General features: G+C 39.4%; 1 protein-coding gene and 2 pseudogenes across 2 annotated transcripts; 1 reads left to right on the plus strand and 2 right to left on the minus strand.

Annotated features, from left to right (window-relative positions):
- Window positions 1–7,781, plus strand: LOC149387693 (ubiquitin homeostasis protein lub1-like; annotated as a pseudogene). The gene is made up of 23 exons (XR_016300701.1): window positions 1–163; window positions 235–566; window positions 1,075–1,178; window positions 1,312–1,380; window positions 1,699–1,780; window positions 1,902–2,041; window positions 2,536–2,727; window positions 2,976–3,037; window positions 3,308–3,396; window positions 3,692–3,764; window positions 3,858–3,917; window positions 4,322–4,471; window positions 4,570–4,608; window positions 4,707–4,744; window positions 4,984–5,070; window positions 5,537–5,702; window positions 5,903–5,980; window positions 6,143–6,279; window positions 6,393–6,469; window positions 6,726–6,795; window positions 6,948–7,013; window positions 7,127–7,269; window positions 7,530–7,781. The product of XR_016300701.1 is annotated as a ubiquitin homeostasis protein lub1-like (transcript).
- LOC149387694 (transcription termination factor MTEF1, chloroplastic-like) lies at window positions 7,716–8,665 on the minus strand (annotated as a pseudogene).
- A 7,736-nt stretch (window positions 8,666–16,401) lies between these two features.
- On the minus strand, window positions 16,402–17,436 carry LOC149387695 (uncharacterized). Its single transcript, XM_089622222.1, has one exon. It carries the CDS (start codon window positions 17,434–17,436, stop codon window positions 16,402–16,404), a length of 1,035 nt encoding a protein of 344 aa, XP_089478348.1.
- Window positions 17,437–22,680: the final 5,244 nt, after the last annotated feature.

Here is a 22,680-nt window from a genome sequence, read left to right on the forward strand (position 1 = left end):
TAGACCATACCTGAGTCCACATTCATTCGTTTCTTTCACTTCTTCTTCTCCGTCTTCGTCTTCTTTCTTGAATAATTTTGTTGTTCTAAAAGCCTCTTCTCTCATGGACATCGATTTTACCGAATACCAGTTGCGCTGCCAGCTTCACGGCCACGAAGACGACGTGAGTCTCTCTCTCTCTCTGCATTTGTATCAATTCTCACTAAACCTAATCGAGTGACCTAAAATCTCCAGGTTAGAGGAATCTGCGTCTGTGGCGATGTCGGAATCGCGACATCGTCGCGAGATCGGACGGTGCGGCTTTGGACGCCGGACGCCTCCGACGCGCGGCGCTACTCCGCCGCCAAGATCCTGCTTGGCCACACGAGTTTCGTTGGTCCGGTGGCTTGGATTTCGCCCACAGAGGATATGCCGGCCGGCGGGATCATCTCCGGCGGAATGGACACGCTGGTCATTGTTTGGGACCTCAGGACCGGCGACCCGGTGCAGACGCTGAAGGGGCACCAGCTTCAGGTCACCGGCGTTGCTGTGGACGGCGGCGACATTGTGTCCTCGTCTGTTGATTGGTGAGTTTTCTGTTTGATTCCCGGCGTTTATGAAATATTTTTTATTACCTTGTTTTGATTGAGGTTCATTTGATGCAAATTTGACATTTGGAGGACTGAAAGGGGAGTGGATTGGGAAGAAGAAACAGTAGTGTTTTGTAACATAGTGGTATATTCTGATGATACGCTGCAGTGATGCATTGTGTTAAAGATTTGATTTGGGCATGAGAATCTTGGCTTCAAGTTGTTACGAGCTTTGGTAGATGAAGGAAAACTCGTTGTAGGCTTAGATTATTTTATTAGTAAATATAACAATAGTATCTTATGCTTGTGAGTTTTTTGTTGGAGTCATTGCAAGCATACTGCTAGTCTGTCTTCTCAAAGTTCTCACTTTTTTAAGCCTGAAGAATGGCATTGCCTCATTCGTATAATGGGCGAATCTGTTTTTGATTTTATATGATTTTTTTTTGGGGTGTTTCATTTGATTGGAATTCACAAACCTGTAATCTCTTTATTGTATTTGAAATAGTACTCTAAAACGGTGGAGAAAAGGTCAAGTTGTTGAATCCTGGGAAGTTCACAAATCACCTATCCAAGCAGTTATTAAGTTACCTTCAGGCGAGCTTGCCTCAGGTAATTTTCATATAATTAGTAGTTTTAAACTTTCAACAATGTATTACTAATTTCTTTAAGGGTATAAGTTATAAGAACATCCATTGGAGTTGTTGAAGCTATACATCCTCGTCATTCTTATGTTCAATTTTAGGTTCAAGCGGTACAACTATTAACATTTGGAAAGGCAAGGCATGCACACGTACCTTGGCGGGGCATTCAGGTTCGGTTGTTAAATTTTAGTTTCGAACATTTCCGCGTAGTACATATATTAGGTTTAAACAAAATTTTATTGCTTGCTTGAATCCAAATAACCAATGAAAAAATGAAAAAGTTAATATAGAAAGGCGACATTTGGATTTGGGCGATGGTAGGAATTGAATTCTGTTTCCGCTTGCATTTTAGTGAAAGACACCGAGCTCATCACTGATGTTTGACTCATTTTATGGAAGTGCATTGATTAGATTACACTTTTTTGGCTCCCTCAATAAGTGTAAACCATATTTTACTCTGTTGTCTGAAATAAATTGTCATCTGAAAGTATACATGTATGTGGTTGCAAACACTGTCCGAGGATTGGCAGTGATGTCTGATATTGGAATTCTTTCAGCATCACATGATGGGTTAGAATTTCTTACTTTTCTCAGCTTTCGAACTTTTTCTTTTGGTGCGAAGTGCATCCCTAATGATGTTAATACAATGTTTTTATAACAACTCAAGCTTTATATGGTGACAATGATGCAGTTCCGTTAGGTTATGGGCTTTGACGGGTGAAGTATTATTGGAGATGGTTGGTCATACGTCCATTGTCTATTCAGTTGATTCACACGAGTCTGGCCTTATAGTCAGTGGTAGTGAAGATCGTTTTGCAAAGATATGGAAAGGTAAAGCTTTCTATCTCAACCTCATAGTCATTTTGCACTGAAGGGATAGTTTCTAAATTTCTCTCCTGCTTCCAGTTTATGTGCTTATTTCTCACAGTTATATGATTTATCAAACGTATGCTATTTATTTTACGCCAAGACTTACAATTCTTTGGTTGTCATTAGAAAGCTTATGAAGACCTATAAGTTTGGATCTGATGGATTTTATTTAGTTTTGTTTGGATGAAGCTGAGGCGAAAATCATTGTGCTAATAGAAAAAAATAAAAAACTGTTTGGCTTTTAATCTTTTCTAGTCTCATCAATTTAAAATAGGCAGAGTATAACTTTTAAAGCGCCTGAGATATTTATTAATCATTAGTATAACTTTTGTGCATTTGGGTGCTCCGGTATCAGTTTTACTTCACAGGGCATTAGTTTTTGTCCAAATTTTTTAATGCTTGCAACATGAATTTCATTTTAGTTTATAACCTTGAGTTTTAATCAAATTGTTCAGATGGGGTATGCGTTCAAAGCATAGAAGACCCCGGCTGTGTTTGGGATGCCAAATTCTTGGAAAATGGGGATATTGTGACTGCGTGTTCAGGTGGAGTTGCACGTGTTTGGACAACGAATCATATGATAAGATTGCTGATCCAGTAGATCTCGAGTCATATGCATCGCTGCTTTCTCAATACAAATTGAGCCGGTACGATTCAAAGCTTATCTACCAGTTTGAGTTATTAATCTACTAGCCTAATATTGTCTGAGATTTTGGTTTTGTCATATCAATCTACTGTCATGGCTTGCCTGCATTCTCTCTCAAACAAAATCCACCCTCATAATTTTTTCGTTGCCTTTCATTGAATATCAACTACCCCCTCAAATAAGACTTCTCTTGAGCCATTACTTCCTCTTTTTTTGCTGTCTGGTTTTCACTTTGTGGCTTTTTTTCAGAAAGAAAGTTGGAGGACTAAAACTGGAAGATCTACCCGGGCTCGATGCTTTGCAAATTCCAGGTAATACTGATAGTTTTAATTTTTCATTTTCTGGCAACATTGAGCTTAGAATGCTGTACTGATCAAAAGGTTACTCATTGTAATTTTTTTAGTGATAGTCTTAAGATTATAGATGAGGTTACGAATAACAATTTATGTTCATATAACTTCCAAAAGCAATTCAGGCTACCATAACTTAATGTAGCCTCGTGTGTTCGTGGAGTCGTATTAACTTCCTTGTTCTTGAACTCGTTGATTATTATTCACGTGTTCAAACATTATGATATACAGGCTCCAGTGATGGTCAGACAAAAGTTGTTAGAGAAGGGGACAACGGTGTGGCATATGCTTGGAATTTGAGAGAACAAAAGTGGGATAAAGTAATTATCTTTTATATTTTGCATTGTCTATATCAAGCGTTTTGTCATGCTCTTGTTTTCATGTGGCTCTGAAATCATCCATTTCTGTATTTTGCAAGTTTTCATTTGCTGGTTGCAACTGTTAGCAAATTTTCTTGTACTTGTAATCCACAAAAAAACTATATGCTGCTTTATTTCGGGTTGACTGGAAACATTTTAGAAAATGAACATATCACTTTTCTGCTTCAAGTTCTTCAAACAAGTTTCATTTATTTACTTTGTGTTATATCCGTGTCATTGATTTTGTGTTAACTAGATTGGAGAGATTGTTGATGGACCGGACAACAGCACAAAACGTCCTGTTCTTGATGGAATTGAATATGATTACGGTAAGCATCTTTATTTCTGAAATTTCAAATCAGACACATTATCAATTATAAATCGATTTCAAAAAAGAACTTCATCTTCTCTTTTTCTTTCAGTTTTTGATGTTGATATTGGAGATGGTGAGCCCATACGCAAGTTGCCTTACAATAGATCAGGTAACTACTTGTTCTCTTCTCTTCTTCCATATTTTAGCCCTCTAATTTTAAACCTCTGTAACTCTTCATTTTTAGTTTAGTATCCATTTACGTCTATATATTGGAGAATCTCAATCAAATTTTAAGCTACCAATGGGATGTTAGGATTCTGTGGTCTAAAGTGCACTGAATAATAAATTTTGCCGAACATATGAACATTTTGTGGGCTGTAGCATGTGATCTCTCATTTAGCTTTATCGAGATATAGGTTTATAATCACAAGTTGTTTATAGGTGCTGAGTTTGTCTACAATTCGCATTAATTATATAATAAAAAATCTTGATTTATATTTTAGTACGGTGCGGTTACATTGGCCGCAAAATCAGTTTTTGAGACAATGAGCAATAATCAAATTCACTGAACAGACACTCCGTACGACACCGCTGACAAATGGCTACTGAAGGAGAATTTACCTCTTGCCTACCGACAACAAATTGTGGAGTTCATCCTCCAAAATTCTGGACAACAACAAGAGTTCACTTTTGATCCATCTTTCAGTGATCCCTTCACTGGCTGTGAGTATTTTGTCATCTGGTCAATTGCGTGAACAACTTGAAGATACTTCTCCTTTTGCCTTTGGTTGGTTAATGTGGTTGTGTTTTTCATTTTTCAGCCGGCGCTTATGTTCCTGGAGACCACTCCAACAAGTCCGGTACTGTTAGGTCTTTTTTCGCTAGCTGATTTGCTTAATCTGTCACGTATGAATTGCAAGCATGTAATCACTCTGTCTAACTCTTTTACATCTAGCAGCCAGTGCTTCTGTACCAACTTTCAAGCATATTCCCAAGGTATGTTCAATGCATTTTCTGTATTAATCCTTTACTAATTTGAATAATTGAAATTAATATTGTTATTTACAGTTACCACCGTAAAAAAAAAATTAGCCTAGTTCTATCTAGTTCAGACCAAAATGCAAACCTGTGTAGACTGATTTGTTTCTCTGCTATTATTATTTATTAGTTGTAACAGACAATAATTTATCTAGAAAATTATATTCATCTAACGTTTTTATTCTACATCTTTCCAGAAAGGAATGCTTGTTTTCGACGTGGCTCCATTTGATGGAATTCTCAAGAAGATTACAGAATTTAATTTTGCTCTGCACTCTGATCAGGCAGGTTCTTAATGTAACTGAATATGCGGTCAATTATTTTAGGTGGTTAGTTACAGTTTACCAGCATGATTGGGTGTTTATGCGTCTCTCTCTTTTTCCGAAGTATTTCGTATAGAAGGGATTTTTTTGGCCCCATGCTTTGCACAGACCTTTTTTTTTTTTTTCTTCCCCCTGGAGATTTTATTATTATTATTTTTTTTCCTTTTAAATTTAGAGGTGTTCTCTGTTTTATATTTATCCCTTGTTTTTATCTGCAACGGGTTAGCTATGTAGACTATCCTTCGCCTTATATTTTGCATAGGAAAAAAATGGTATCTAGGCCAGTGGATTTCTTTAAAAGTAAGATGGGGATTTAACTAGACCTCAAGATGCTCATAGAAATATTGTAATTTTTTCTTCTTTCAAATCTATTGTTCTTTATATCAATCCATAGGTTCTGATAAAAGATTGGATTTTTTTTTTGCAGGAAAACAAGCACTTGGCTCTATCAGAGCTTGAGCTTTCCAGATTGGCCTCTTTAGTAAAAGTTTTGAAGGACACGTCACATTATCATTCTAGCAAATTAGCAGATACTGATGTTGCTATGTTGGTGAGACTGATAAAGTCATGGCCACTTGCAATGATATTTCCAGGTTGGAGCTAGACCTCAGGATTTTTTTTATTTTTTTATTTTTTTATTTTTATATTGAAACTAATTTTTAACATCTGTTGAAAAATCTGAGTTCAAATGTAGTAGAAAACTCGTGAAAAAATTAAAAGCAAATTATCCAGTATTTCTAACTCGACCATTCAAGAAGTTAACTTTATGGCTTGTGTGGTCTTCTATTTGCAGTAATCGATACTCTCAGGATTGCTGTCCTTCATCCGGAAGGAGCTACTCTACTTCTTCAGCACACTAAGGATACAAATGGTACTGCTAATAGAAATACCCATGCCTTAATTTTTCCATTGAAAGTTTTTTCCGTGGTAAATTTTCTCCGACGCTTTACTCCGTTCTACAAATATATAACAAAAAAAATAAAAATTGATATCTGTAGTTTGCTATCGTTGACTTTCTGCGTCTTTTGTTTAGATGTGTTACTCGATATCGTAAGAAAGGTGGCCGAAAACATTTCAGTACCAGCGATCCTCCTGACATGCATTCGTCTTGTTACAAATTTGTTCAAGAGTTCTTGCTATCTTCACTGGTTGCAAAGACATCGTGGCGAGGTAAAAAAATGAGAGTTTGCTAAACTTTCTTACAGGAAGATTTCCAGTTATCTAGATTCCCACGATTACCGAATATCCCTGTATAAGGAATTCTTCAACTTTTGATATTGCAGGTTCTTAATGCTTTCTCTGGTTGTCTTTCGTCTACAAATAAGCATGTACAGTTAGCTGGTTCAACCTGTCTATTGAAGTAAGTATAAAATTTGACTACACCATTGCATAAAACCACAAGGATCAGATAGGGGTTTGATTCCATAATCTTTACACGTGCCTTTTTTTGAATGATTTTATTCATTTATTTATTTGGGTGCACTTTTCTCTAGCCATCTCTTTGATTTATTGATTTATTTATTTTCTGAGTCGGTTATTTCTGATGAAATGAAAGGGTTTTATGCATTTTGTTCTTCCTCTTTTTATGATTGGAGCCATGTTTCGTAATGTGCCAGCTATGCGGTGCTGTTGATTGAAAAGAAGGATGAAGAAGGTCAGTCTCAGGTTCTTTCTGCTGCTATCGAGGTATGATTCACTCTTTCAAAATATTTTGTGTTGAAAACGGAACTTCATATTTCCATAATGTTGAGGTTGGATTTATTTGTGCTACGTTTGCTATTACATTTTTTATGGACTTGGGTTAAATATTATAACTTGATAATATATCGTTTCTGCAGCTTGCCGAGCAGGAAAATCTAGAAGTTGATTCAAAATTCCGTGCTTTGGTTGCAATCGGATCACTGGTATGTTTCTCACCACATGTATAATTATCACATGTTAGTCAATCGGTGCCGAACAAGCTCGGCGCGTTTGTTTTCTCTTATCTTATTTATTTGTATATTTGCTTTTGAAACAGATGCTGAACGGTCTAGTCAAAAGACTAGCTTTGGACTTTGATGTGCAAAGCATAGCTAAAGCAGCAAAAGCTTCCAAAGACACCAAAGTCGCTGAAGTCGGAACTGATATCGAGCTCGTAATCAAAACAAACTGAATGTTGGGGTAACTTATTTTCCTTCTCATTTCTTTTATTACAGTATGTTATTTCCCAATTGGCTAAGCTTTTTGTGTAGTGAGACAGATTGAATCTAAACCCCCAAATCAACCGTACGTTGAATGAAGCATTCAGTTTAATTACACTCTAATTACCCCCATGACCCTGTTTTCCAGTTAGAAAACTACCATTAGATGTTCTGAGATAAATTTGTGACTGTTTGGAGATAGCTTTTTTATGTAGTTTTTGTAATCTTGTTCTCTTACAGATTTTTGTGCAAAACACAAGAGATCGAAGGGAATCGAGCAAGGCGATGAAAGACAAACCTGCCCCAAGCATAGACACTTGTTTTTAAATTCCCAAATTCACCGATGCTCAGTTTAAGAGCCTGCCATGAATTTTATGAAAAGGCAGTTTATCTTGTTGGTATACTTTTTCTCGGAACGGACGGTAACAAAGTGATGTCTTTATTTTGTAATACACTATCCATATTCAATTAAAAAAAAGTAGGTTACGGTAATTATTTGATTATTTCCATTTGGCATAGAACTTTTGGTCACCCCATATCAGCATTCGATTGAGAGGAATCTTGACATTCCTCTTCTTGAGATGCTCGTGTCTGGGCGCGATTCTCTTGCCCAAGCTGAACCCAAAGTACTGTGAAAACTTGAGCAGCTCGTCCGTCCCTCTCTCCATCTCCCACACCAAGTAGTCATACTTGGGCCGCAAGACTCCCTCGACGCTGTACCCGAATATCGCCGGAACCCTAGCGCAGGCCCGCTCGGCCTCCTCCCCCGAGAGCCCCGCCTCGTCCCTCAGGAACCGGAGCTTCCTCTCGAGCTTGTCGACCCGCGTGTTGAGAAGGTGCGCGTTCAGGCTCGTGGGCGACCCGAGCCCCGCCACCCCGACCCGCCGGAGCAGCTCCAGGCTCGGCCGGAGGCAGTACTCTGACGTCGGAGAATATCAGCGCCGGGCACCGCAAAATCATTTGCCGGGAATTCTCCGGCGAGGCGGTGGCGACCTCGTCCGCCAGGAAGGCGAGGACGGCGTCCACGGTGGGCCCGCCGGAGGGACGGAAAAGGTCGGGGGCGTGGGCGGCGAGGCGGGGGATGTCGCGGTCGGAGAAGCCGCTCGACTTGAGGGAATCAACAGCGGCGAGGATTCCGGCGACGGCGTCGGAGGTGGGGAGGTTTCTGGGGTCGATGTCGGGGCGGATTATGGTTTTGAGGTACCGGATGTTTTCGCGGTGGGAGGTCCGGAACTTGATGAAGTGTGACGGAGAGGAAATCGGGTTGTGAAACGCCGGGGAAGAGAAGTGGTCAAGCGATGAAGAAGATGAGACCATCATTTTTTTCAAAAAAATTCACTATGGATATGTGGTCTTAGTTGAAAGGTGGTTGTTTTTCGCGTGGGTCTTTGAGAGTGGACAAGGGATATTTTTCTCTCTCTCTCTCTCTCTCTTTTTTTTTTTTTTTTTTTTTTTTTGCATGGAAGCATTTAGTCCGGGGAAGATATAGGCTGTCTAGTTCGATAACTTCTATTAGACATATTTGCTATATAGTCCAAAGGTCAAGAAGGGAAGACTTAGATAAGTACGTCCACGTTTTTGCATTCCTTTCCATTAATATATAGATTTTATTTTTATTTGTACTCGCGTAGTTTATCTTTCGTTGCGAACTGTATGAATTTGTTTATATTAAAATAAAACAAATATAGGAAAAGTACGTATCGGCATTGTATATGATAAGATGGTAAAAATGATGGGATTGAGAGAGTAATAATGGAGGCAAAAACACTAATGGTACTACTACTACTTACGTTCGAAAACGTGCAAATAATAAAAAATAAAGTCAAAACACAACCGATCTTTGGCTGCGCACTACTACAAAACAAGGATTCTACAACGTTTAAAATCCGTTGTGGAATGATTCTACAACGCTTGTCAAGCGTTGTAGAATTCTACGTTGTAGAAGCTTCTACAACGCTTAAATATCCGTTGTAGAATCCAAGGGGCTTCTACAACGCTTAAATATCCGTTGTAGAATCCAACTTTCTACAACGGATATCTAAGCGTTGTGGAACCTCCTACAACGGTATATATACATCCATTGTGAAATTTCTAAATAATTAAAAAATCCCCGCCGCGGCGACGTGTAATATTCGCCGCGGCGAGATTTTATACAACGGATATTAAATCCGTTGTAGAATCAACTCGCCGCGGCGAATATTACACGTCGCCGCGGCGGAAATCTGAAACACCATGTTTCTACAACGCTTAACTATATGCGTTGTAGAATCTACAAGTTTCTATAACACTTAACCATATGCGTTGTAGAAACACCAAATTTCTACAACGCTTATCCATAAGCGTTGTAGAAACACCAAGTTTCTACAACGCTTGTCATAAGCGTTGTAGATTCACTAGTTTCTACAACGCTTGTCATACGTTGTAGAAAGTGGGTTGTATAATCCAACATTTGTAGTTGTGGCGTTAGTTCATTCATTGAGTCATTCGTTGTATCTACATTCTTGAAATTTTAACAGTTCAACTTTGTTCAAGACAAGGTTACACTAATGGTACTACTACTACTATTACTTACGTTCTATATCAACAAAATGAGCGAAGAGAAGATTGGTCTCTCACACAGATCAATCCCCCAAATGACTCGTATACAACTACAATTAACAAACACAAACACAACCGATCTTTGTCTGCGTTAGTTCATTCATTGAGTCAAAACAAATCATACCGGGTCGTGGATGAATAGCGGGGGCTGTGTATATTCATTATGTTGGACTTGGTGGCGGAGTTATACAAAAAAACGGTTTCCGTGCGTGCGGCCTTCTTCACCTTATGAACAGTTACGTGGTGGTATTTATTTAATCATCATATACTTTAATTTTTTTAATACTTCAGCTTATTAATTCTAAAATGAAATAAAAAGAATACTTCATTGATATTGATCAAGAAAGGAATGATATATGAGAGGTTGATCACATCCCAACTAGGTTGGCACCCACTCAACTCTCAGCATTTAACATTCAGTTTGTATTTACAATTACAACCATATATCCAATGGAATGGAAACAAACAATACCAAAAAATAATTAGCTAACTAATGAGGGAAAAAGAGCCGGTGGGCCTTGGTGTTCTCGGTTTTCTTGTTCTTGAGAACCTTTGCGATCCTTTCCTTCACAGTCATGCCTGTATTTGACTTTGTCTTTGTCTTTGTCGTCTTCGCGAAGCTTTTCCAAGAGCACCTTCATGCTCTTCCCGGGTCGTTCTTGCACTCTCATCGCCGTTGACTTGTTCTTCGCCTCATCCTCTGCATCGCAACGTCTTTCCACAGCAACAACTTCTTCATACACTTCCCGGGTCCTACTCGTCCTTGCGTTGACTTCTCAATGGGCCGGCCCAAACTCCGGGGGCTCTAGGCGATTCAATATTTTGGGGCCCTATAATACTAATAAAAATTTAAATTTTCAGGGTAAAAATGTAAATTTTTTAAAAAATGAGCCAAAAGTGTAAATTTTTAAGGTAAAAAATGTAAATTTTCTTAAAAATAGGCAAAAAGTGTAAATTTTTTGGGGCCCATCCACATATGGGGCCCTAGGCCTGGGCCTAGCCCGCCTTAGCCCAGGGCCAGCAGTGCTTCTCATCCTCGTTGGGGTTGCTTGTAATGCAAGAATAATCGGCTAAAATCGACGAAAACTCTTAACTCAGCAACATGTCATGTTCGTCCCGAACGCTCTTCTTGAACTCGTCGCTGAAGAGGAACTCCTCGTCCAACGTTGGAAAATCACTCCACAAATCATCCATCGCACCGCAGCTATTAACGGAACTAGGATCAATCTGCAATCGATATTCTCCAAAATTAATCGAGTATTAGCTTACGAGTTAAAGACTAATGCGGCAATATTTAGGGTTTTGTATTTGGGTTGATTACAATCATGTATCGCAGTAGATGTGGGTAAATTAATTAAGGAATTACTGACGTACGTTGAATGATCGACTTTCGTTGCTCACTTAGCTTGATCGCCTTCAAGAATCACTATTAGGGCTTCAGCCTGTGATTATTTAAGACTATATATGAGAGCAAATCAAGTAAGTTAGGTCGGTGGCAGATTGTAATTAATGCAAAAAATTAAGCAGCTCCTAATACAACTTCTCGTTGCTCATTTCTCGCCACGTGGTATGTACACGCGTATATACGAAATCAAAATATTTTCTTCTTCAAGGTAACAGTACATGATATGATAATAAAATAATATTTTGAACCAAATACATAATAAGACAATACAATAAAATTAACCGTCCTATTAATGGAATATGTTATTAAATTATACATTTTTTAAGAAGCTTCAGTATGTCTTGGTGATTAATTTACTTTAGGCCGATACATATACATTAGGGAAAATATCAATACTATCTCTCGTGTTTAATCGAAATGCGAGATTTATCCCTTCTATTTTTAGAAATATCAGACATATCACTTTAGTTTAATATAAATGACATATACCTCCCCTAAAAAAATGTTATATTACAAATATCACCCTTTTTGTTTATTGTTTACAAAAAAAAATAATTTGAACTCCCCAAAATACCCTTAATAGAATAAATATTTATTTACTATTTTATTAAAAAAAATCAAAATCTCTCTTTATAAAAAAAATCCCTAACTTTTTATAAAGAAATTTTTTAATTTAAACTTTTTGTATATAGTATAGAAAATAAAATTATTTCATTAAGGGTATTTTGGGGAGTTCAAATTATTTTTTTGTAAAAAATAAACGAAAAAGGGTGATATTTGTAATATAACATTTTTTTAGGGGATGTATATGTCATTTATATTAAACTGAAGGGATATGTCTGATATTTCTAGAAATAGAGGGGATAAATCTTGCATTTCGATTAAACACGAGGGATACTGTTGATATTTTCCCTATACATTATAGAATAAAGTTAATAAAATTCTTAATAAAATGAAATTTTGGATAAAATTTTAAACGAAACTAGATAATTAGCTAGTCGTAATAAATTCTTCGTCATTTTATTAAGATATTATAAGAATATATTTTTATAAATATATTAGGGATAAATATTAGAAAAATTCTTGATATATTTCTTTAATTATCTATGGCACGTTGAATTTAAATATTAGAATACGAATAATCCAAATAAGGGTACTAAATAATGTCGCATATATATATTGAGCGACGCCAGGTTATTAAGCGACACCAATAAAAAGAGCGACGCCCAATTAAAAAACCCACCAATCCAACGTGGCGCTTACGTGGAGCGTCGCTCGGTCATAAGCGACGCCAAAGCTTTGGGCGTCACTAACATATGCGTCGCTCAAAAAGCGACGCCCAAAATATAACGCGTCGCTTTTTGAGCGACTCTAAAAAGGTATTTTGTAGTAGTGATAATACAAATTCTATAATGCTTCAATACAAGTAACTTGAATTTAAAAAATAAATTTACATTACTAATAATCTAACAATAAAAATGCTAAATATATATGATAAAATATTAGAAAAATGTACGGGCGCCCTCGAACAAAACAATCATAAAGTCGTCTCGTATTTAGTCTTCAATTTTTTTTATTTTTTAGTGAATCCGTTGAAAATCCTCTTTGGTGTATTCTTTGACCATACCAATTTTGGCATTCACCTATGGGATCTAGGGAGACACACCGTCTTATGAGTTTATAGACATGTCCATATTGCACAATTCTAGCTAGGGAAATAAAGATTTTGGGCTGAGATGGACTATTATTTCAGGAGGAGATTTGGATTGGGTTCGAAAGAATTTTGAAAGAATATATATACCGTGTTGAGTCGTAGTTTTAGGCCGATGGGCTATAGATCAGCATAAGGGTTTAGAAAGTCACAATTGAAACCCCGAACGATAATGTTGAAGTAGCAGAGGCATGAGATAAGGGCGAGACTAAATGTGGCCTAACGGTAGCGGGACGGGACGGAATCCCTGCTACCGTTAGGAACAGTAACGGGAGCGGGACTCCCGTTACTGCTATTGGGACGGGACGGGAGTCCCGTTAGCGGGACTAACGGGTGGCGGTGATCCCGTTAGTCCCGTTCGATTAATTTTTTTTTAATTGCCCAAAAAAAATAGTTGTTTAAATTGTTACTGTTGTTAATATAGCCGTTATACCCATTTCGGCCGTTTTTTTTTTAAATTTTTTTACCCATTTATTTCTAAAATCTATAAATACCCGTCCAATTCATTCATTTTCTTCACACCTTTCTCTCATACTCTCTCAAACTTTCTCAAATTCTCTTAATTTCAATCTCAAATTCTCTCAATCTCTCTCGATTTTAATTTCAAATTCTCTCAAACGCTTTCAATTTGTCATGGCATCCTCATCCCACAACCGAGGAGGTCGAAGGGGAAGAGCTTCTCGAGGTGAACGAATGCACCGTTTTGAAGAAAATTGGATGCACTTGTCTCAAAACGCCCCCGACCCAACCACCCAATACTCTTTCGATCCAAATTATGTTGCTCCTACTTTCGGCCATTCGGAATTCACCAAAATTCCAAACACCCAAGTGCCATACTACCCTCAAATGGATCCCAAGCAAGCTTATCAAGCTCAAATTCCGCCATCCGAAGTGGCTTTTCAAGAATTTCAAGTATTCGAGAAACATTATCGTGAATCCCAAAAATCCAAATGAAGAAGAAGATGACGATGAAACTGATAGGTGCGTTAATCACGCGTAAAACTCCTATCCCTCGGCTTAAAACGAGCGAGTTCTCAAGTGTCTTTGATATTTTCTAGTGTGTTTTTGATGATTTACAGGTACAAAGGAGCAGAGAAGCTTAAGAAGTCATTTTCGGAGCAAACGGGAGTCGAAATGGAGCAAAATTGAGGTTTATAAAGAAAGTCAACGCTGGATATTGACTACTCGCGGCGCGTAATAATCAGAGCGGCGCCATGAGATACCAGCGCGGCGCCAGAAAAACCCGTCACAGATGCCGGTCATTCCCGTTCAGAAGCGCGGCGCGACAGATACTTAGAGCGCCGCGATATACCGCGACACTTGACCGTGGCGGCGCAATGGATGCGATTTGGGAAACTTATTACGCGTTTTTTATTACAATTATTTAGCAAAATAGCCAACTCAAACCTTTAAAATTGCTAAATAGCCAAGGTTTTGTAAATACTAAGTAAATAGCCAGATATCATTATATACACTCATAAATTTACAAAAACGCCCAAATGATTCCCGCCCATAATCACAGCAGTTGACTTAAAAAAAACGTGATTCCGAGATTTGAGGGGAGTAATAACTGCATATTTAAAACCGATCAACTCACAACCTCTTATCACACGGCAGTTAAGAGAAAAAAAAGATTTCTACCAAAAAAAAAATTTCAGCTCGCGTCACTTTCTCCGACGAACTGCATCCATCTTCTCCGACTACCGATTTCGGCGAGGGGATCTCAAACATGTATGCATGTGTAATTTATTCCAATTGTAACTCGTTTTTACTAATGTTCAACATCGATTTACACATTAAAACATGGAAAAAGTGTTTTTTTAGGAATCGGTTATGAAATAAGATGGTATTGCTTATTCTTCTTCCTCTGTGTAATGAATCAATGGATTTTTGTTCATTTATCCGAAAAATTTCACAGGTTTGGGTATAATGTCTAAAACTTGATGTGTTATATCTAGATCTTGTTGAGTAGTGTATTGATTCTGTTTTAATGTGTGTTAGTGTATGAGTAATACCATTGTAAATGTGTTTGAAGAATTCGTGTCTTTGGATATTAGAAGGAAATATAATTGACATATTTTGCAGTAAATATGTGTAAATGTCTGACAGGCCCAGATTATTTGTAAGTCATTATTTACACATAATACCATTGTAAATGAGTTTAAAATTGGTGTTTTTGGATTTACAAGGATGTCGGTCAAACAAACAATCATGCTCATAGCCGCCACAGGAACATCTTTTATGTGCGTTATAACAGCATGTAAATATACGTAAATAACAGCATGTAAATATACTGCATTATAACAGTATGTAAATATACGTAAATACATTAATAAACTGGGATGAACCTGGCGTGAAAGAGAGATATAACAACGTTTGAAATATATGTGCGTTAGAAACAAGAAATTTAAATAATAAAACGAGACAAGATAAATCATGCAGTAAATATAATATAATAGGAAACAAATAAATTGCCAAGGTTCAACGTCCAAATTAGTTCCTAAAATAAAGGGAATCATTAAGTTGACTAAATCATGTTCACACTTATATGAGGAATTCAAATTCAAAAAAACCGGGAAGTTATATAATCAGAAATTTCATAAACATTCGAAATTCAAACGCAACAGGGGTAAATTTGGAAATGAAAAAACATATTATTGGGCCACGTCATCCGAGTGGCTATTTACTTAGTATTTACAAAACCTTGGCTATATAGCAAATCATAAGGTTTGATTTGGCTATTTTGCTAATTTACCCTTTTTATTAAACCTGGGCCGATCTCATTAAGTGGCCCAGATGACTCCGAAATTAGGCTAGAAACTTATAAATCCGACCTTTGTAACTGATGGGAATTTTCTTAACTAAAGAAAAATTCTACACGACGCAAGTGAACGTGTCGTCAAGTAATAGAGTGCAAAAGCACGGATATCGATCCCACAAGGACTCTAGACTATTTCCGAAGCAAACTCACTAGCTTTCTTTTTCGAGTTATGGAAAATGAAAAATGGGGGTTTTTGATTGTTTTGAGAACAAGATGAAATGTAAACAAAAGTGAAAACACTATTTAAACACAAGTTAAAAGGAAGGGGCGCGATTTCGTTATTTCATCGAGTCGGTCGGTCTTGGTACGATTCTAAGCTTGGGTTTAGAGTTGTAAAATTTAGTCTCAATCCCTCTTAAAACATTCACTAATCTCTCTCGAGTCTTTAGGAATCTAGCTACGTGTCGAACTTACACCTCTCGGTTTGGGTCCTACTAAAACACAAAACCGCATTTAGCCTGGGATTTCAATCAACTACATCTACCCCCTAGTCTTTCTATAGCTCTAGGAAGGTTAATGATGGGACGGGTAGAGCTCACTCGTTTATTACCTCTCGGTTTCTAAACTCGTCTAAGGTTCACAAATGAGGTGGAGCCGGTTGCATTGCCACTTGGTCTTGAGGATTTCTCCATGAGAAGTTTGGATAATTGTTCCTCGCTCCCGTGTAATAATTCCCCGAGTTTTGGTACGTGGGACGATTGCTGTGGTTTCCCACAAACTTAGACTCCTCTATCTCGCCACATTCGTCCGTCGGGTGAGGACCTGCACACAAACCACACTTGTGGTGAGATGTCCCCACCGCCTTCACCGCTTCTTTACCGTGGACGGTCTTCGCGAGTTTGGCTACCTCAATTGTCAACGATTTGAGGAGCTCCATCTCCGGAGTTATCGGCTCTCTCGCGGAAATTCTCCTCTCGACCGGGCATTGATCGTTCACTTGGGCCATCTTCTCGAGTAGTGCGAATGCATCGCTGGTGGTGTTGTCGAGAAGTGAGCCTCCCGATGCGGTGTTGACTCGGTCTTGAGTCGAGGCCATAAGCCCGCTATAGAAGATTTGTAGTTGGACCCATTCCGCTATACCGTGGCCCGGACACTTCCGAATCATGTCCTTCAAGCGAGCCCACGCTTCGTAGAGGGACTCTCCGTCGAATTGTCCAAAGTTATGGATTTCATTTCTCCTCCGGGTCATCTTCTCAAAAGTGAAGAATCGTGAGATGAACTTCGAGCATAAGTCATCCCATGTGGTGATTGAACCCGGAGCAAGAGAAGATAACCACCCATGTGCGCGGTCTCGGATGGAGAACGGGAAAAGTCGGAGACACACGGCTTCCTTGGACAAATGAGGGAGGTTGAACGTGTTGCAAATCCGCAAGAAATTGTTGATGTGGTCTTGCGGATCTTCGGAGGGGGAACCGGCGAATTGATTGTTTTGCACCATGTGAATGATCGAGGTTTTAATCTCGAAATTCGGGTTCCCTTCCATCTTCGGAATTCGTATCGCCGATTGATGCTCGTCAAAAGTGGGTTGACCATAATCGAGTATGGTCCTTCGTTCTTCCACTTGTTCTCCGTTTCGACGAGCACGAGGTTGTGCTTCATTGCCTCCTTCCATGGCGGCTCACCTTGCCTCCGCTCGGTTCCGTCGGCAAGTCCGTTCGATCTCGTGATTGATAGGAATGAGCGGAGGGTTACGTCGTCGCATGCACCTTTAAAACATAAGAGGCACACAATAAGCACAATAATAACAAGCAAACTCAAAAATTAAACTAGATAATTCAATCAAAAATAGAACCGTAGTCCCCGGCAACGGCGCCAAAAACTTGATGGGAATTTTCTTAACTAAAGAAAAATTCTACACGATGTAAGCGAACGTGTCGTCAAGTAATAGAGTGCAAAAGCACGGATATCGATCCCACAAGGACTCTAGACTATTTCCGAAGCAAACTCACTAGCTTTCTTTTTCGAGTTATGGAAAATGAAAAATGGGGGTTTTTGATTGTTTTGAGAACAAGATGAAATGTAAACAAAAGTGAAAACACTATTTAAACACAAGTTAAAAGGAAGGGGCGCGATTTCGTTATTTCATCGAGTCGGTCGGTCTTGGTACGATTCTAAGCTCGGGTTTAGAGTTGTAAAATTTAGTCTCAATCCCTCTTAAAACATTCACTAATCTCTCTCGAGTCTTTAGGAATCTAGCTACGTGTCGAACTTACACCTCTCGGTTTGGGTCCTACTAAAACACAAAACCGCATTTAGCCCGGGATTTCAATCAACTACATCTACCCCCTAGTCTTTCTATAGCTCTAGGAAGGTTAATGATGGGACGGGTAGAGCTCACTCGTTTATTACCTCTCGGTTTCTAAACTCGTCTAAGGTTCACTAATTAGTTAGCTACTCTAATTAGCGTTAACACACAACCCATACCCATAATATTTCACTCTCAACCCAACCATGAAGCACAAAATCTAATCTAAAGGTTTGACCAACCAACTCAATTACTTAACGACATCGCACCCCTAAATCTACTTAGCTACTCATGATTATGAATAAACAAAGCAAAATAGAAATTAACAAAAGAATTAAAGCAATAAAATAAGTAGACATTGAGTGCTAAAATAAACAAACACTTAAGCTCTCATTAATTTACTACCACCAACTCCAAAAATCCACTCAACCAAAACAATAAATTCAAAACACAAATATTCAATGTTCAAGAGACTAAAGTAATCACCAAAACTCAATAGAAATAGCTTGCAAGCAATAAATGATGTTCAAAGCAATAAATGGAGTAATAAGTTCAATAAACAAGAAATAAGTAAAAAGAGAGAGTTAAGGGTGAACAAATGGAGTTGATGAGGATGATGGAGGTTGTCACTTCTCCTTCTTCTTCTTCACTCCCAAGCTCAAGAACAAAATGAGTGTCAAACCCTAGCTTTCTCTCTCTCACTTTCTCTCTCAAGGTTTCAAAACAAAAACAAAAAGTGTTCTATGCTAAAGCCTCCTTTTTTCTTCTTTGAATAAGTGTATATGAGGGTTTAGGAGAGGTTTTTGGAGCAAATATGGACCCTTGGATGAGATCCAAGGGCCAAAAATGATTTAAAAGACGAGCTCCAAAAATTCTGAAAAAGCACCTGGCGCGGCGCGCCACATAACAGGCGCGTCGCGCCACTCTTGAATTTCTGAAGGCGCGCCGCGCCTCTCTTGCGCGTTGGCCGCTCGAGCTCTCGGGTGTAAATTTAGCCACCAGGGCGCGGCGCGCCAGCCTTGAAACGCTGACCTCTTGTTGACCGCCGTTGACTTCTGTTGACTTGACTTCAAATGACCATAACTTGCTCGATTTAGCTCCGATTCAGCCCGTTTTCGCACCACCACCTTCTCATACTCTCTCAAACCTGAAAATGCAATAAAAACTACAAAATAATATCAAAAAAATTAAGAACAAGCTTCGATTCTTATCTAAGAGTCATAGATAAGTGTGAATGAATCTCACTTATCAAACCCCCAAACTTGAACCGTTACTTGTCCTCAAGTAACAAAACAAAAGTATATACAACACAACCACACAAAACTTAACAAAGTCACAAAGCTATACCGAAAAATGAAAGAAGTTATGCTACGCTAAACTAAAAAAAATGAGTGTTGAAAGTGCTATGGCCTTGGTTTCGCATGAACATCTCTCCTAGACAAAATCGACTCAAGAGTTAGAACAATCACATGTAAAGCTCAATTAATACAAGTGTTCAACCAATTCTCGTGTGGCTTTACCTAGCTTGAGGCTTCCCGTGTAAAAGTTTTCATCGAGTCCAAGTCAAGTATCTTCGGAGTTCTTTCCACCTTTTCCTAGCATGCAAACTCAAAATGGATATTCAATGATGAATTAGGAACACCATAAGGCTTTCACCAAACACTCTCCACTCGGTTTAGGAGAGTAAGCGCTAGTCCAAAGGTCTTTCAAGGCTTGTAACGTTAGGCTTAGGTCAAGGGTAGGATATGGAGTTTTTAAGTGACTAAACACGCTACCCTAGCGACTCATACTCACCAAAAGAGCAATATTCACAACTTTCTTTTACATTCCTTTCTTCGTTAACATTAAGCTTCACAAATACCCCCAAACTTAGACTTTTCAAACTCTAGTCTAGATTATGTGCTTGCTTGTCTAACAAGAAATATTGCACCACGCCAAATACAAATAAAATAAAATACAAAGTAAAAGGATAATTGAATATGTACATCTCTTTACTAGGCAAGATTGTGCCTTTTTTTTTTCTTTTCTTTTTTTTCATTTTTTTTTTACTTAGAAGAAATAAAGGAAAATAATAATTTACATGGATATAAACAAAAGCCGACGCGGCACAAATTTCGACAAGTAAAGAGAGCACACATTCTACAAGATATAACACACACGCTCAAAGAGTCACTCAAGAGTCGCTAGATCACGGGGTTCTTTGTGGGAATTTCAATTCATTGGCTAGGCTTCTTTGTGATTATGTATCAAGAGTTGATTTACGTTCGGCTTTATGTGAATAGGGTTCTAAATGGAAGTAGAACAGGTTGGCTTTTGGCTTGATTGGCTATTCCTATGCCTTTTTCATCCTAACGCTTCTCTCCTATTACCATTGAGCCTCGAGGAAGGATCAAACGGTTCTAGTGTTCCGAGATGCATTCTTGCTAAGATTAGATTTTCAAAACTCCTAAATACTCTCTATGGACTCGAAACGTGCAACGTGAGATGAAGATTCATCGGGTCACTAAAAGCTAAGCAAAGCCACCATAGAGTTTTGGCCAAGCACAAAACTTGTAGCGCAAGAAAGATACATTGCTATTACTCTTAAGTCTCAAGACTCTACGGGTCATCAACATTCATATTCCACAAGCAAAACCAAGGCATTTCACACATCCAAACACTAAAAAAAAAAAAAAAAAAAATTATGAAATTAAGCTACTTAAGATCAAGTCACACAAATTATGGAAAACCTAAAAAGAAAAAAAAAACTAGATTAAACCAAAGACACACATAACACAACAAACAAACTTAAATTATCCAAAACAAAATATGCTACGAAAACGAAAATAAAGCAATGAAACTTAAATTATCCATGAAAAATGAGAAAAGAGAGAAAATAGAGTACCGACAAGCCCCCACAATTTGTGGAAACACCCCCCCAAACTAGAACTCGACATTGTCCTCGATGACGCGCATTGGAGGGAGGCGGAGCTATGGGATCACATGGCGGTGTCGCCATCATTGTCCGGCGGTGGTGGTGGTGCACCGTAGAGGCTTTGGTATCGGTAGCATGGCGGGAACGGGTCAAAGAAACCGTCGGGGAGACTTGACGATGCACCGGATCCACTTGTGTCGGGGTAGCTTGCCGATGCGCCTCCGGGAGCCCATTGGTTGTAAGCGTTGTAGCCGAACTCCGCCGTGGTCGAGAACCACGATTGTTGATTCTCGACAAAGGTGGCGAGCGAGTTGTGCGCCGCACCGAGTTGATCGATGCTCCGCTCGAGTTGCCCAAGTCGAGCCTCCGATTGCTCCCATCTTTGATCTTCTACACGGCATCGGTCCATCTCCTCGCGCATGAATTGAGAGGTGTACTCCCATCTTTGATCATCTTGTTGGCGCCGCTCGGCGTCGCGACGCACGAAGTCATCCCACCGTTGGTCCTCGACTCTGTACCGCTCTTGAGAGGCGACGCCGAGGCTCTCCATCATAGCAAGCACTTGAGCGTATTGTGGCTCATTGATGTCGGGCTCGGGGATAGGCACTTCCGGAGCCGCGTGTCGGTAGCGGGCGGGATCCTCGAGATCGGGAACCATGTTGATGAAGCCTCTTCCATTCGCCTCCACTAGCCCGGCCATTTGAGGAAGACCGTTGATGAAGGTGGAGTCAATCTTCTTCCCTTTCGGCACCCGCTCTTCGTCGTAATATGTCTTCACATTGGCCGTCTCACACATCTCCGTGATAAGCCCGCCAAAACCGAGACCGCCGGTTGTTGAACACTTTGCCGCGTCGAACATCTTTGCTCGAATTATTTTCCCGACGTTGACACTTCGTCCGGTGACGATGCAATACAAGAGCACCGCTTTGGAGATTGGGAGGCCGTGGGTGTGCGTGCTTGGCATGATGTTTGAGCTTACGAAATGAGCCCAAGTCTTTGCGTACTTGCTCATGTGTGTCGTCTTGAGCTCGAGTGGTTCTCCCGCTGGATTGCGCTTCCACAACGCTCCGGGGCCGCACAATGTAGCCAAGATATCGTCGAATGGAGGGTTGACGGCTAAATTGTGGTAGTCGTCATCGGGTATGCTAGGGAGGCCGAGATGCTCGTTGATTGCCCTCGACGTTATGCTCACGAAAACCCCCCGAACCGTTACCGAAGGGCTTGTTTCTTCGGTGGCCCCAAGGTTCGCGTAGAATTCACGAACGAGGTCCATGATAGCGCGGGTCTTGATGGTCGCTAATTTTGCCCAACCGCGCTCCTCGATTTGAGCTTTTAGGTTTCCGTTGTCGGGGCTCGGTATGAATTTCCTCTCCGGGATGAAGTTCTTGTCTACGATTTTTGCCCATTTTGCTTCGGCTCCGACGATGAGCCTCGACAACGGAGTTCCACGGGCTGACGCCGCTCGCGCTCGCTTTGGTGCCATTCCTGAAAATCACAACTCGACACGGCATTAGACTCACGATGCCGGGATGCGGCGTCCGGGAAAGAGTCACGATATGGAAACATTAAAAATCGACCAAACACCCAAAATTTTCAAACAAAAACTCATGCACAACACCACAAACTTACATGAAGACACTTACTATCACGAATGAGACCTAAACACACAAAAATGTCAACAAACTCTCTCTCGGGCA

Source organism: Urtica dioica, chromosome 8 (assembly GCF_054948205.1).
Source record: "Urtica dioica subsp. dioica isolate 48M chromosome 8, U.dioica_male_clone48M_v1_H2, whole genome shotgun sequence".
Classification (NCBI taxonomy): Eukaryota; Viridiplantae; Streptophyta; class Magnoliopsida; order Rosales; family Urticaceae; genus Urtica; species Urtica dioica.

Coding starts and splice junctions, on each gene's coding strand:
- LOC149387695 (XM_089622222.1), bottom strand. CDS start 17,436: ATGGAAGGAGGCAATGAAGCACAACCTCGTGCTCGTCGAAACGGAGAA.